Raw genomic sequence first — 15,199 nt, forward strand, 5'->3', positions numbered from 1 at the left:
AACGAGAAATCTCAAGTATTATTACTTTTTCTTTACTTGAGTTTTCTCGACAACCAGTCAGTTTGTACAGACGCAAAAGGCACCGGATAGATCTGATAGTATTAAACTTACCATATGGGGTCGAAAAGCATGGAAAATGAAATTTAAGAATCCCAAAAAAAGAAAAGCAGAAGGAACCAGAGCTCGAAAAGTCCAGAAATGGAAACGAAAACCGTTAAGCACTACAAAAAAAAGAGTAGAAAATAAACATATAAGAGCGAAGGATAGGTCTGAAATGTTGGGTCTGCAATTAAGAAAGTCAGATTTCAGAACTCCTATCCTCCGCTTTTAGAATAAGTATCGCGTCTGGTCTAGGTCTAAAAGAAAAGTTACAATTTTGGAAGAAGCTTGTTGTTTACTTTAGATAGATCAGTTGGCAGTGGTAAAATAATGATTATTCTTATCAAAATCACGCAGTTCTTTGCAAAAATTTTCGGTTTATCCAAACGGAGAAGTGAGAACTATGAGGTTGGCAGCCGTGATTCTGAAATGAGAAAAAAGGGGAAGACGAAGAATAGAAGAAACGTCGTCGTTTCTATTTGGCCACGTGGGACGTGGTTTCCCCGTGGTTCCCTTGGCCGGTTACAAATAGAATTTCTCTAAAATCAAATGGTCTTAATCGTCAACCCAAATGGTAGTTCTTAGTAATTAACAAATGCAAATAGACCAGAAACGATAGGCCATTGCAACTAATGTGCCTGCAACCCCAAAATATTGAACAGATCAAACACCAGATTCAAGCAGTGTGCCCATATATTATCAATTAGTCAGCATGTTCTATACATGAGATCATTACAAAATACAAAGGATTATTAAACCAGAAGAATACCCTTAGATAGTACCACTCTTATATTGTGTATGACATCTAAAAAGGAAAGGTAATAGTTTAGATTTTCACTAACAATGGAATTGATACAACAACAGATACACTGTTAAGTGAGGCACATAATTAAAATTTACAAGACCTCAGGGAAGATTTACAAGCACCATTCCCAAATGGAAGGCAAGTAATTGATATCACTCTCCACCTATCACAAGTGATTGAAAAGGGATCCTCTTAATTTCCACAAATGTTGAGTAGTCCTTGCTCATTGGCTGTTTCCATGGCTCCCCATCCATCTGCATATATCCATCTTTCCACTCCCCACCTCTAAATTCCATTCGAATTGCTGCAGCCTGGAGATACCAAATAAAACCTCATGAGTGCCAATGTTTGATTAACAGAGCTCAACCATTTTTTGTAATCACAATGGCAAAAACACATCATATTTTTATTTCATTATTTTAGTATTTCCATTTTGCAGTTAGCACTAAATTGGAGTAAGCCATTCAGATTTACTTTGCCAAGTAACTAGAGGATGTGGAGCATGGCCTGAAAGTCAAACAGCTTTTTTCTTTTTAAGAAAGTCAAACAACCTTTCCATTGAGTTCCACTTATGTGGAAAATATCACTTAATCATACAATAAAGTTTTCAAGCTCCTAAAAGAGGGATGGTACTTCTTAAAGTAGCTGAGTGGTCCCTAAAGTCTAGATAAAATATAAGAAAAGTCTTGATATCAGCAACAAACAGAACGGAAAATCTTTGAATATTCAGGTGGATGCACTCACTCTCAACGGGGAACAGCAAGCATATCAAAGGCCAAAGAATGCACATAGGTTTTGTAATAACCAACATGTTTCAATGTGGCAGGGCAATTTTATAGCCTTTGATGTATAAAATTTCAAAAACAAACCAAGGCTTTGTGCTTTCTACGTAGAAGTGTATGCAAATAAAAATTCTTGCTTTAGTTAACATCTGATGCTTCGACAGGATTCATCAATCATTTTTCTTTTATAAGTAACAGGATTCGTCAATCATACAGAAATATCAAGCTTTCCATTTCCACTATGTTGTGCCCATCCATCTAATGATATATCCATATTCAACTATAAAATATTTAGGGAAAAAAATATGACACCTGGTTAACAAAATCCGAAAGCAACCTGATAATTTCGGTGAGAAAAAGAAAGAGCCAGAAACAATGGGGGAGTTGCCATGCAGCACCTCCACTCTAAATATTTAAGGAAAATATCCAGGTTCATACCAATATTATAAAGACCCTCACCAGTGCCAGTCTTATCCATTAGCATTTGATAGTCAGAATTTTTTTCTTTCTTTCAGAAAACAAGATTTCTGATCATGGGAATGGAAAAGAGCCCAAATATATGGGACATATACAAGAGCATCGCCTAGATAGTCATAATTTGACATGGTAGCACAAACAATAAGTTCAAATTAGATGCAGTACCTGGGCGATGTGTTTGGCAGAGATGAGTTCGACCATGACAAATGATGCATGCCATCCTTGCTTTAGACCAAATATTTCTAGTAGACCATCATCAGGATGGGCCTCGACAAAGCCTCTCTAAGAATAACCCCAAAAAAATCCAGGTAAGTATCAACTCTTGGAACCACCACACACTGACAAGTATGCTTTCATCGGACTTATTGCTATCACATTTGACAATAGACCATTCTTTAAATAAATAAATAAAAGTAACAAAGACCAAGCTGTCGAGCAACAAAAGAGTGTTAAAAGAAGTCTTTGCATCCTCTCAATAAGTAACCACCAACACAGATCACTCAAACTGACAAACAAACAATTACGAAACCCAAACACCCTTTCAACTACTACAAAATGCAACAAAAATACAGAAATGCACAAGTAAACTATGTCAGTTTATAATGACAGGGAACCCTTACGGGTTGGCTCAAGTAGTAAAGGCCTTGGGCTTGGGGTATGCTCCCCCTAGGTCTAAGGTTCAAATCCCCTTGGGTGCAAACAATCTCTAGAGGCCATCGGACTGGGGATTTTCCCCTTAAATTACCCGAGGTGCATTTGCGGGAAACTTTTTGCCGAGGGCCTGTGCACCCCCGAGATTAGCCGGGACGTTGTTCCTGGACACCAGGTGCCAATAAAAAAAAAGTTTATAATGACAGGGAAAGTAAAACATATGCATGTGTGTGCATAATCATAGCCTACAAATCTGCTGAAAAGCAACATATGTCATCTCAAGCACAAATATATGATACCTTTTCCAAATACTCTGGCTTCAAATTTCCCCATGGATTTGTTCCACTTCCGTAGTTATGAAGATTTAAAGTGACTATTGCCCTTACACTGGAAGAAAAAGGAAATATAACATTGTCAGGAGAAATAAAGTAACACAATAACAAAAAGGCAAGAGCATCCTACTCCTACTAAAAGCTTGTTATCAAGCTAAGTTCAACAATCTATCTTCGAGAAGAAGGTAGAGGATCAACAAGAAGAAGAGATATATGCATATACTCAGAACTAGATGATGGTACTTGAAACTGATGCATGGAAGTAAACATTATTCTGATATTAAATAATAGTATTAAGTTTTTTCTAGCTCGGCAAAGTTATATCATTAGAAATTTACCTTGACGGAACAGGAATCTCCTCCCATTCTGAGCAATTGACCTTTTTGACATGTATCCTTAAAATGTTCCTTAGGCCCCTACAATGAGAGAGGGTTTTCATTTTTTTAATTTACAAATACATATTATCTTATGAATGGTAAGTGTCAATAAAAAAAATCTACTAATGAAATTTTACTGTGAACAACTTTAGTGCAAACCTTTTACGCCACAAACAGGAAAGAGTGATTCATCTCTCACCATAATCAGAATAAATTAACCTACCCCAAAAATTCCTATACTGAGATTTATACTTATTTAGACAATAGATTTGAAAACCATATTTGGTGAATGGCACTGCATGTAATTTCCTCACCATATCCTTATGTCTATGCTCTCTAAAGAAAGAGAGGAGAGAGAGAGAGAGGCTCTAACCTAAATAAGTAAGGCAGAAGAATCAGCCCCAACAGAATTTCAAGGAATTTAAAATAGTGATCCATTGCTGAGCAAAAGGCCAAATAAATTGAACTTATACTCCAAAATTTAGAGAAATGCAACCTACCACAAATTAGCCACATCCCCCAAAAAGGCATCCTTTGAAGATTCAATTCATTATGCACAAATGGACCCAAAAATGTAGAAAATCACTAACTTGATGACTGAAAGATCAGATAGCATGTCAAAGTACCATGAAGAAAGAAATCACATTCACATGAAGGCTATAGGAATCCTTAATGAGGAAGGAAAACCCATTTTTTATGAGTAATAAACTTCATTAAAAATAGCAAAAGGTGCAACCCAGCTACACAGGATGCACAAAAGAGAAACACCTATCTAGAAATAAGTGAGAGAAAACCTTTGAAACTCTCACACACAAAGTCAAAGTAATCATACATGTTAAAGAAGTTTAAGTTCCTCAGCCCATGAAAAAGAAAAATATGATATTGTTCTTCTCCATTATCCATTTCATCTGAAAGAGGGAAAAATCATGAAAACCTTCAGCTCTGGCTCAGTGGCTCCTACTGAGCAGAGTGGCAACCCCTAAGAAAACCCATCCTCTAAAATGACTTGTACAAGAAGCTTGACATAAAGTGACGCAAGACTACCAAGACAGTGGTCCAGGTAAAAAGTAAGATCAGCAAAGAAGAAATAACAATGACAGATACATGTCAGGTTCTCCTACCCAATATGTTGCACATCTGGCAAGTCATTGTTATTAGTCAAGTTAAGTGTCACATCAGTTTTTGCGACTGATAGAGAAAGACAAACATATAATCCAGAAAAGAGTTGGAATAGAGAGATAGAGATATGAGAAAATGCTATATCAGTACCAACAGGAACAAGGTTGGCAGGATGAGTTTCTTGGTAGTTAAGGCCCTAGAACTTCCAAAAAACATAAGATAGAAGCTCTCATGAAGTGAAAAAATGAATAATCAGTTCGGGAGAAGAGAGATGTAAACCCCAAAAAAGGAGGGAGATAATCGAATCTGACACATTCATTCATAGGCCTTGCCAGTGCTCTCCTCCCTAACAATTTTGAAACTTTTCCCTGGGGAAGTGTAGCCTAGATATTGATCTTCAGCACTTGCAACCCCTATTCTACAAAAACTGCAGGCAAAAAGTCTTTTAGAAGCTCAAGTAACTTCATAACTATGACACTGATATAGAATGTAAAACCCAAAGCACAAACTTCCTCAAAAGAATGTCACTGCCAAAGTAGCCAACCTATCATCACCATTTGAAACACAATACAAAAATCTACATATTTTTTTTTATAAGTAAAAATATATATATATATTTGATAATTTCAACTCTACAAAAAAATATATATTCTTTATTTTTGAGCTTTCAACAAGTGATTAGGATTTAAGTAGTTCAAATTACCAGTTACGAGCATATGTCAACATTACAGCCAAGAAAAACTAGTTTTTTTATTGGTACAGCCAAGAAAAACTAGTTGAGACCATTATGGATCTGCTCATCCACAAAATCAAGAATTTCTTCTCAACCAGGAGAGAATGATACATAGAAGCACTTCTGCCTAATTAGATTTCTTTATGACAAGTTGAATTGGGGACCTACTCATAAGAGTAAAACCTTTCTTTTTTTCATTTTAAGAGAAAGTAACAATCGTAGATAGCCATTGAAATAAACACAAACAACGTCGGTTCGAAGATATCTGACCTTAAACTCGGACTGCTCGCACAAGGTGTGAAGAACCAACCTTGAGTGCAACTGTAACCAGAGTAGATAAGCTGCATGACAGATTGATCAAATTGCACTCGTGTTAGAATGACCTAGATACTTAATATCATTTCTTATAAAAAAAACATATAACTTAAGAACATCATCCTTGTATGCAGCACAAAGCTAATATTGTTGGTGACATATGTAATGATTCTTTTTTTTTTTTTTTTCTTGGCTGAATAACATATGTAATGATTCATTCCCAATATAAAAACCACAAAAATAACAAAATGAATGAAACAAGTTCACAGTTTTCGTATATAATTCAAAACTTCAGGTTTCTAACGTATGTACTTAGGGGATACTTAGGGAATGAGATGAGATGGGAATTTTGTGAATAGTAGTGAAATGGTCTGTGAATAGTAGTGAAATGATTTGACTTAAGATGTTTTATTGGGTTTTGGGAAATGAGAGAGAAAATATTGAATAAAAATATTATAAAGTTAAAATATTGTTAAAATATTATTTTTTTAATATTATTTTTGTTTTGAAATTTGAAAAAGTAGTATACTTTGTTGTGTTTTATTTGTAAATTTGGGAAAGTTGTAATGATTAGGTGAAAAAGTTGAAGATTTGAAATTAAAAAGTGTTTGTGTTTTTAGTGACGTTTGGGAAGAAAATTATGAAAAATTTTGAGATGAGATGAGATGTGTTTCCCAAACAAGCCCTTATTCTTTCAAAAATGAGTTTTCTGATTATGAATTATAAACAAAACAGATGCAAAAATAAAAACAAAAACGTGATTCAACTGAATAATCGTGAACACTGATATATAAATGCCCATCCAGTCTATCTACCATCCTGGCTGCTCTGTTTTCTAATGCCTCTCAGAAAATTTCTTCCACCTCAAGAGATTCTATTGTTTGAAATTTCACAAAGACAGAGGAGTTCCTTAAATTTGAGAACAAGTGGCTTAGGAAAGAGGGTACTCATAAGAAAGTTCAAGAGAAGTGGAATGAATATAGTTTCAACAGTTGAGTCATATTTGTTCGGCCTAAATCAACCAAGCTTCATATTGTTACAACAACATATGATATTTAACAGTTGAGTAATATCTACTTGTGTCCTGGTACAGTGCGGCTTATAAAACAAAAGTTCCGGTGCAGTGTGCAGAAAGGAAAAAAAAAACTAATGCAGTAGAAAATTAGTTAGAACCAATATTATTCATCAACCAACATGTTTTCTTGCGGGTTCAGGGGAGAAGGAACACAGAAATGTTAAAATATTGTAAGAAACTATTAAAGTGCTTCCTCGCCCCCTCATATATATTTCCTTGGAGTTCTAGGCAAGACCAACAAATAAATCACATAAGGCAAGTAGTAAAATCTATTGAGGAACTTTAATCAATAGTAAAATCTAATGTCAATGGTATAACACCTCAAGCTATATGAACTCAGAGATAAAGCAATCAAGAGACTCAACCAGACCTTGTTTGTAATTGGACCTTGTGCAAGATAAGGTTTTTCATTGCGTAAATGGTGGAAGCCATAAGCAACTTGAGCATCCATTCCTGCATAACAAAATGATGACGTATGGTAGTTTGTGAATAGTAGTAAGATAGTTTGTGAATAGTAGTGAGATAGTTTGAGTTGAGTATTTTTTGGGTTTTGGGAAAGGAGAAGAAAAAGTTGAATAAAAAATATTATAAAGTTGAAATATTGTTAGAATATAGTTTTATAATATTATTTTTGTTTTTTATTTTTTGTTTAAAAGTTTGGGAAAGTTGTAATGATTAGTTTGAAAAATTTGTAATGATTAATTTGAAAATTTAGTATTTGAATTATGTTTAGGAATGAGATGAGATGAGAATTTTGGAATGAGATCTATTTCCAAACAAGCCCTAGGGTCCACAAAAACTAATCTAAAGTTCCATATAAGAAAGAATCTCAAGTGGCTGTCATTTAGACCAAAGGCTAACAAACAAAACATACTTTAGGAAACATACCAAAAAGCACATCTTCTTTTGTAATTTTGTGTATGTGTGTGTCCTGGCATTCTCATTTGAGTGAACATGTTAGGTAAACTTTTTTTTTTTTTATAAGTACATGTTAGGTAAACTAAATAGTGCCACTGAATATTAAATTCTATCAGTTCTTAATTAACCTGAGTGATTTCTGGAAACCAAAAGGATGCAAACAAGCACCAGTAAGGGATTGCTGGGCATACAAAAACTTATTTTAGGTTGACCGTTTTCATAAATTTTTGGGTAGTTATTCCGCCATCTAAGATATGCCAATAAGCTGAGAAATGGGCAGATATGATCATGTTATTATCTCCCACAAACCAAGCCAAATACTATAAGTGGATAAATTAAATTGAACCAGTCAGGTCAACATACCAATGCTAAAGTAATTGTAAAACACTCCTTCATAACAAGTCACTTTATCAGGCAACTCCCCCTCAACTTCCAAACCCTGCATCAAAAGAAAGTTTCCACATTTGAAAAAGGAAAGACTCAGCAAGTTTTTTACCTAAGCACTTCTATTCTTCAAAGTTTCATCTTTACATATACAGTAGACATTTTTTTTTATCAGTAATCAAGAAGTTTTATTCATAAGAGAAGAAGGTATAGACAAAGTACACATGATGTATACATGAGAAGTACCTAACTAGAGTTTACGTGTACAATACACATAATACCAACGAAAGCCAAAAACAAAATGTAAATTTAAATGGTTCTAAATAAATTTTTACAATCATTATTATCCTGCCACTGAAGAGTCTCCTTGACTGAGAATATAGATTGTAATAAAAACCTTTAAGCAACAAGAATGTTATAATTTATTTTAAAGAAAAACTGAAGTTAATGGCAAACACACAAGACAAATAAAATTCCTGAAACCCATTAACCACAACCGTTATTACCTTCACGAACATAAGTTCAATGTTAATAAGTAACAACAAGGATTCACTTAAACGTTCATGCATTGTCAGCACACAACACTAGTGAGTGTTTACCACAACAAGTTTCTCAAATTAAATAAAGCAAATGAGGAAAGAAAAAACAAATATATCATGGTTGATCAACGATATGATATCATCAAATTAACAGATTTAACTGGTATAAAGTATAATCTTTTCGGAACGGATAAACAACTCAACAAGCATTTGCACCCGAAATGCATTAGCAGCTAAGAAGCCCCAATGTAAAAAAGTGCCTGAAGAAACTTAATAGAAAAAAATACTAACATGTTAGTAGCCATCTAAAATAGTAGAATGTGGAGTAAGTAGATCAGCAACCTCATCAAGAGCACACTCTTCTGTAAGCTTCAGGGAGTAGGGTGGATCAGCAACTTCACCGACTGGCATTGACAGCAGAATATGCCAACTGCACCATCAAAAAACGATTTTACATAGCTTCCTAGCCACATCAATAAGCACTCACAGAAATTTTTTTACTAAAAACAATGGTGACCATAACAAAGTGACCCTAAGCTAAATCAGATGTTCATAAGAGACAAACAAGTATATCATTTGTACAGGAAAGTATAAGAATTGTTTAAAACATTTTTTTTTTTATCGGTAATCAAGGTATTTTATTCATAAGAGTAGGCAAAGTTCAAGTATACAGGGAGTATACATGAGAAATACCTAACTAGAGTTTACAGCTGATAGTAAAAAGTCATGGACATTTAGTCCGTTACATACAATAGCCCCCAACCATGAAAGAGCAGGGAAGATACTCTCTCTTTTATATATATACAAGTGCAGAGAAGATATTCTAAAAAATAACTTATAAAAAAAGATATTTTACTATAGTGCACTTGCAGTTGCCGATGTGTGCAACCCCATGATTAGTCGGGACTTTGTTCTCGGACAACCATGCCAATCAAAAAATATATTTTACAATATGTAAGAGATGTGTCAATTTTTAAGATAATTAAACAAACAGTTTTCTTTTGCTGAAGAATTAATTAAACAATCACTTTTTTTTACAGAAGAGGGACGGTATCCCAATTAATTAAACATTCACTTGCCCGCCAGAAAATTTACAATTATACTTTATATATCTTTAATGTTTTGCTCTTCACTTACCACACCTATAATTGGAAAAAATAATTGCATTGTCACCCCTAAAATTCAAAATATATTACTAGCTGTTACCAGATAATAGAAAGCTTACCTATCCAAACGGCAGATAGGACCTGTAATAGCTTTGTGGAGTGATCTTTTGACAGCTGATTTCCATGCAAAAGGAAATGAACCACCCTAATGAAAAAATTCAAATCCAAAGTTCAACATAGAAGACAGCACTCAGAGAACTCAAATCTTCAGAGAGCATAGAAGCTTACCCAACCAAAACTCCTAGATAGGTCATTTCCAGTACCGAGTGGAATGATTCCTACAGGAGGAAATGGCTCCCTACCCTGTTTCTTAAGTTCTCCAAGGCTTCCCAGCACCCAACCAACTGTACCATCACCTCCAGCAACCTGCTCAAGAAGCTCAATAGCTTACATTTAACACGTATACGTTTTTAAAATTCACTAAAGATACAATTATCATTTTCCAAATAATGGGGGTAAATGCAACTGAGCTATATATTGAAGAACAATATGTGAAAGTGTGCTCCAGGCTAATGCGACCAGTGACCATACCATAACCCTCATCTTTTCACGAGTCTCTTTGGCACAAGAGTCGCCCAGATCAGCAAGCATCTCTAGGCATTTCAACCCATATTGGACAAACTCAAAAGGCTTCACATCTGCCAGGTCAAAAACCTGCATTACAAAGTATTTCCAGTTCAAAGACCAAATTTCCAAAAAATAAAAACACAAAAATATTATATATAAATAACTAAAAGGTCCCCACCCCCACCCAGAAAAAGAACTAAAAACCTTGAAGTAGAATGACTTCCTCGCAGCCTACATTTAAGTTGCACGGCCAGAACTAGCTTACAGCTGCATATTATTGAAGTAGTTCCAAGCACGCATGCGTGTATTGGTGCGTACTCACACAAACATGTACACAGAGAGAGAGAGAGAGAGAGTCATAGGCATTAACATTGTGAATTTGTGAGTTATATTAGGATTGTTATTCTTACCCTCGGAGTGAAATTCTAAATTTGTTGAATATCATAAACCAATAGCTAAGAGGTCACGTTGACCAGGTTGAAAGAAGACACTTTTCCCCTTTTTACCCTCTAAAACATTCCAATTTTCACAAGTTTGTTTGCAAGCTCTCTCAACATAGCCATAAAGTTAGAAAATTGATGTGTCTGACATAATACCGAAAGATGTAGCTACCACGAGGAAATGTGAATGAGATATCACATGAGGACCAAAGAGCTTGCGTTTCTCAACCTGACAGCCGAGCGGAAAAATGGTTCCCAGCCAATGACCTCAAGAAAATATCAATCGCACGCATTATTCCCACAAAACAAGCAAATTCACACATTGCACAGAGCCACCACTCTAGATCCGTGCTTCTTTAACACTCCACAACTTCATCACACGTCCCGGCATATATTACTTTCATCAACATATAAAAAGTTCAACTAAACTTACCAGACCAAAAAAAATCAATCATTTCATCCAATAAAAACAATAAACCGGGACGCATTCATACATATACATAAAAGCTATATGGGAGTACGTATGATAATTTGAATTTATTTAGCAAGAGAAAAGACAAGAAATTGGAACCTGTTCTTCGGCAATCAATTGCTGGAGCCTCTCCTTGAGCACGGGGCCGTGGCGCCCACCGCTGCGCGGGTTGATGAAGACGATCATCGGGGCCTCGGGCGGCTCAAGGTTTTCCTCGTCGCCGCCGCGGTCGTGCATCCAGGTCATGCCGGCGGTCGGGTCCTTGGACCGGATGGAGTCGCGGACGGCAAGGCGGAGGTACTGCGGCATCAGGAGCCTCCTCCGGAGCTCGGCCTTGTCAATCTGGCTCCCCAACAGCGCGCACCCCCTTAAAGAATCGATCATGGACGCCCTCGCCGCGATCCGCGTCGTTTCGCCCGTCGACGGAGACCCCATATCTATCAACGCCTCCCTCCTCCCACTGCACTAACGCAGACTGAGTAGAAACTGATTTCTCATCTACGAGAGTGGTTGGTGGGGCAGCCCTCGAAAATAGTAGTATTTTTATTTGTTTAATGAAATATCGAATCCTCGCAGGATTTTACTTTCAAGTTCGTCGATAGCATTATCCTACTCTTCAAATTTTAATTAATATATAACTTTTACACTTTTAACTGATCATTTAAAATTTAAAATCTACATTAGATTAATCATCATACTTTCTATAATAATAAAATATTTGACTAATTCAATACCAATACTCTTACATCCAAATTAGTCGGTAGTTGAAATATAGTTTGAGCCATTACTTAAAGTTAAAGAATATTTTTTAAAAATGTAAAAAAAAAATAATATAACAGACAAATTGTACGAGAGATGAATGAAAGAGGGAAAAGATGAAAATAATATTATAAATTTAATAAACTCTCTTCGAGGGAGAGCACCTCCAAATTGTAATAGAATTGCAATGTAAATCTTCCAGATGATTTCATAGAGTAGTCTGTTATGTTTATACACTAACAAGTAAAATACTAAACTGCCCTTCAGTAATGGGCCTGTGACATTATTACAGATAATGAAATGCTATACGAAATAACTAGATAGACGTTGGCCTTTGGTCCTCGACCCACTGCTATGGCCCACGGTGACAGCCCCTTAAGCCTTCTACCCTGCCCATCCTGCTCGTGAGATTAGGTTTCCCCCTTAGCCGCTGCATCCTTCTTCGAGCTTCTTCTTCTCTATCTTCTACTGCCCCTCTTCTCTACTGCTACGATCTATGACAAATAACTTTTAGCTATTTCATTCATATAAATCTTTATATTGAAATAATTATTTTTTTATTATATAACAATAAAATAATATAAGATAAATTTGATTTTAAATTTTGTTTTAGTTATTCATATCAAATCTCTACATTGGATTATCTATTTATTTATTATATAGTAATGAGTAATTAATCATTTCAAAAATATTTAATTTTTTTAATTATTAATTTATTATATTTTATCATATTTTACCATTTTACCTATTATGCATTAATTAGTAATCATATTCTAATTAAATTAATATATCACTAACTCAAATTAATATATCAATGCATGAACCCAACCCCCAACACATGAACCTGTGCACATGAACCCAGCTATTGTGATAAAATATGTGATAGAAATAAAGGAAGAGATAAATTATTGATAAAATATGTATTTTATATATGTACAGTAATTTTTAAATTTAGAAATTATTTTGAAGGTAAATGTAGCTAAATTCTAATTATTTAGAATTTGACTAATCCATTGTGATCACATTTTGACCTTATAGCTAAATACTCAATAGATTTAGCTAATTCATGTCTCTCTATCCACTATCATTAACAAGTAATCAATACATTATTTCGTAAAATTATGGATGAGAATTTAATTGACAAATTAAAACAAAAAAAATAAATCAAAAGAGGTCTTCATTGTGAGGGAATGTCTCTCAAAGCATACAATCATAGTGATTGAGATCATGTCACCAAAATTAATTATATAAAATTTAGTTTTTAATGATATATTATTTTGTAATAGGATGGAAATAATAATTCTCTCTAATGTTTTTATGCTACAACTGCGTGGCATAATTTTATTTAGAAAATAAATTTTAAAATTTAAATATTATAAAACAAATTATATCACGTAAATAATATGTAATGTAAAATTTTTTAATTTTGAATTTTTTTATACCGTAGCTATAATTAATATAATTAGAAAATGATAATCTTAGATAAAATGATATTATTTTTATAAATTATTTTTAATTTAAAATATAACTATATAAAAAAATTATAAAAATAATTGTGTGTTTATATTTTTCTAACCGTTTTCCAAAAGATGGAACAATGAAAGGTATATTCAATCACATCAAACATTCATTTTTTAAGAGAATAATATATATTTAAGGAAGAGATGGACCCGCTTATATCTCTGTTGACACATCTTGAACAATCCAAAATTAAAATGTTCGCAAACAGAAACGGCAGAGCCCAAGATGGTCGGCCCAACCAGTTATGTGCACAAAAATAGTAGCCTTCAGCCCTTCATTACCGGCCCTTGGAACTACGAACACTATACAAAGAAGAAGGAGCAGCTAACATCCTCAATGTATAACGGAAACAACCTCTATAAAAAGATAACTTTTCTATGAGAAAGATAATAATATTTTTAAGGAATGATTAAAAAAAGAAAATAAAGGGTGGGGTGGTGTTCCCCAGCCATCACCCTTCAAATAACCAAAAAAAATATATATATATATATAAATAAAAACAACTCTTAAAATGAACAACTCTTAAAATGACACTAAATATTATTAATTGGATGAATTGCTTCGAGTTATCTATTATTGACGAGACCGAGTAATGATATACACACAATATATTACGTAACATATTACACAATAATATTATAAAATGAGAGTATTTTTATAAAATAATGTTACTTTTATAAAATGTTTTATAAAAATATCTCTCATTTAAAATATAGTTATGTAAAGTGTCGTGAAAAATGTTGTGTGTAAATCATTTTTCATCTTTAAATATTCTCGATCCGACCTATCTACACGATCAGAAGGGAATGGCATAAAACATTAATGGGAAAAGTTTAGTATTCGAAACTCATAAAATGGATCAAGGATGTGGTTTGGAATAAGGTGAATTGTAATCCTTTCCAATAATATTTGCCGATCAAAATCCTTTACAAAATTCATAATCCATAGCCTTTGATACACGTATTCATCACACTATAGACACTATTTTCCTTCCAATTAAGTATGACACTTGTTACAACCCTTTTGAGTGGCTCAGAACATCGAATTAAGGACTTTCCGACCATGAAGTCCGGCCATCAACGAACGCGTTTACTTATTTTGGAGGGCATCCGAATGGATTAGGACTGGTCACACGAATAACTTCATGATTAATTTTTGTCCTTTGAAGCCATGTGAACACAAAAGCATAAGGTCTTCAAGAAAATGTAGTTAAATTCACCCACACAGGGGGGGAGGGGTCATGTTAATATACCCTTTAAAAAGTCGTTTTCCTTTCCCATGCAAAAAAAAAAAAAAAAAAAAGGAATTCATTGATTCAATCATCAATCCAAGCCCAGACTCGGCACCATTTTCGGAAGTTGCCTGCGATTGCCCAACCCTGACCACTTTTTGCATTTATGTTATGTCACCCTCTTTCTTCTCTCTCTGTTTTCTGATAACTTTTCCGACCCATTTAATGTGAAAAAAGAAAAAAAGTTTGAATTCGAGGCCAAAAGGAATCCAAAACTTCCCAAACAAGGCAAATCAAAAGTCAAGGGAATGGTACCACCTAGCATAAATGCCTAGGAATTCCTTTGGGTTATCGTGTTGAAAGAAAGAAAATTTGGTTTCTTTAGTTTAGTTTCTCTTCCACTTCCTTTGCATTATTGATAAAAGATAAATGCTTTA

General features: G+C 34.3%; 1 protein-coding gene across 1 annotated transcript; it reads right to left on the bottom strand.

The window, feature by feature from the left end:
- Positions 1 to 770: 770 nt before the first annotated feature.
- Positions 771 to 11,799, bottom strand: LOC121262930 (diacylglycerol kinase 7-like). The gene is made up of 12 exons (XM_041165636.1): positions 11,351 to 11,799; positions 10,304 to 10,426; positions 10,001 to 10,138; positions 9,832 to 9,917; positions 8,949 to 9,036; positions 8,047 to 8,122; positions 7,136 to 7,218; positions 5,646 to 5,716; positions 3,485 to 3,562; positions 3,114 to 3,201; positions 2,329 to 2,445; positions 771 to 1,215 (listed from the first exon to the last, which is right to left on the bottom strand). Exons 1-12 carry the CDS (start codon positions 11,684 to 11,686, stop codon positions 1,057 to 1,059), a joined length of 1,443 nt encoding a protein of 480 aa, XP_041021570.1. The 5' UTR covers positions 11,687 to 11,799; the 3' UTR covers positions 771 to 1,056.
- Positions 11,800 to 15,199: the final 3,400 nt, after the last annotated feature.

The sequence above is a fragment of the Juglans microcarpa x Juglans regia genome, chromosome 4S (genome assembly GCF_004785595.1).
Source record: "Juglans microcarpa x Juglans regia isolate MS1-56 chromosome 4S, Jm3101_v1.0, whole genome shotgun sequence".
Classification (NCBI taxonomy): domain Eukaryota; kingdom Viridiplantae; phylum Streptophyta; class Magnoliopsida; order Fagales; family Juglandaceae; genus Juglans; species Juglans microcarpa x Juglans regia.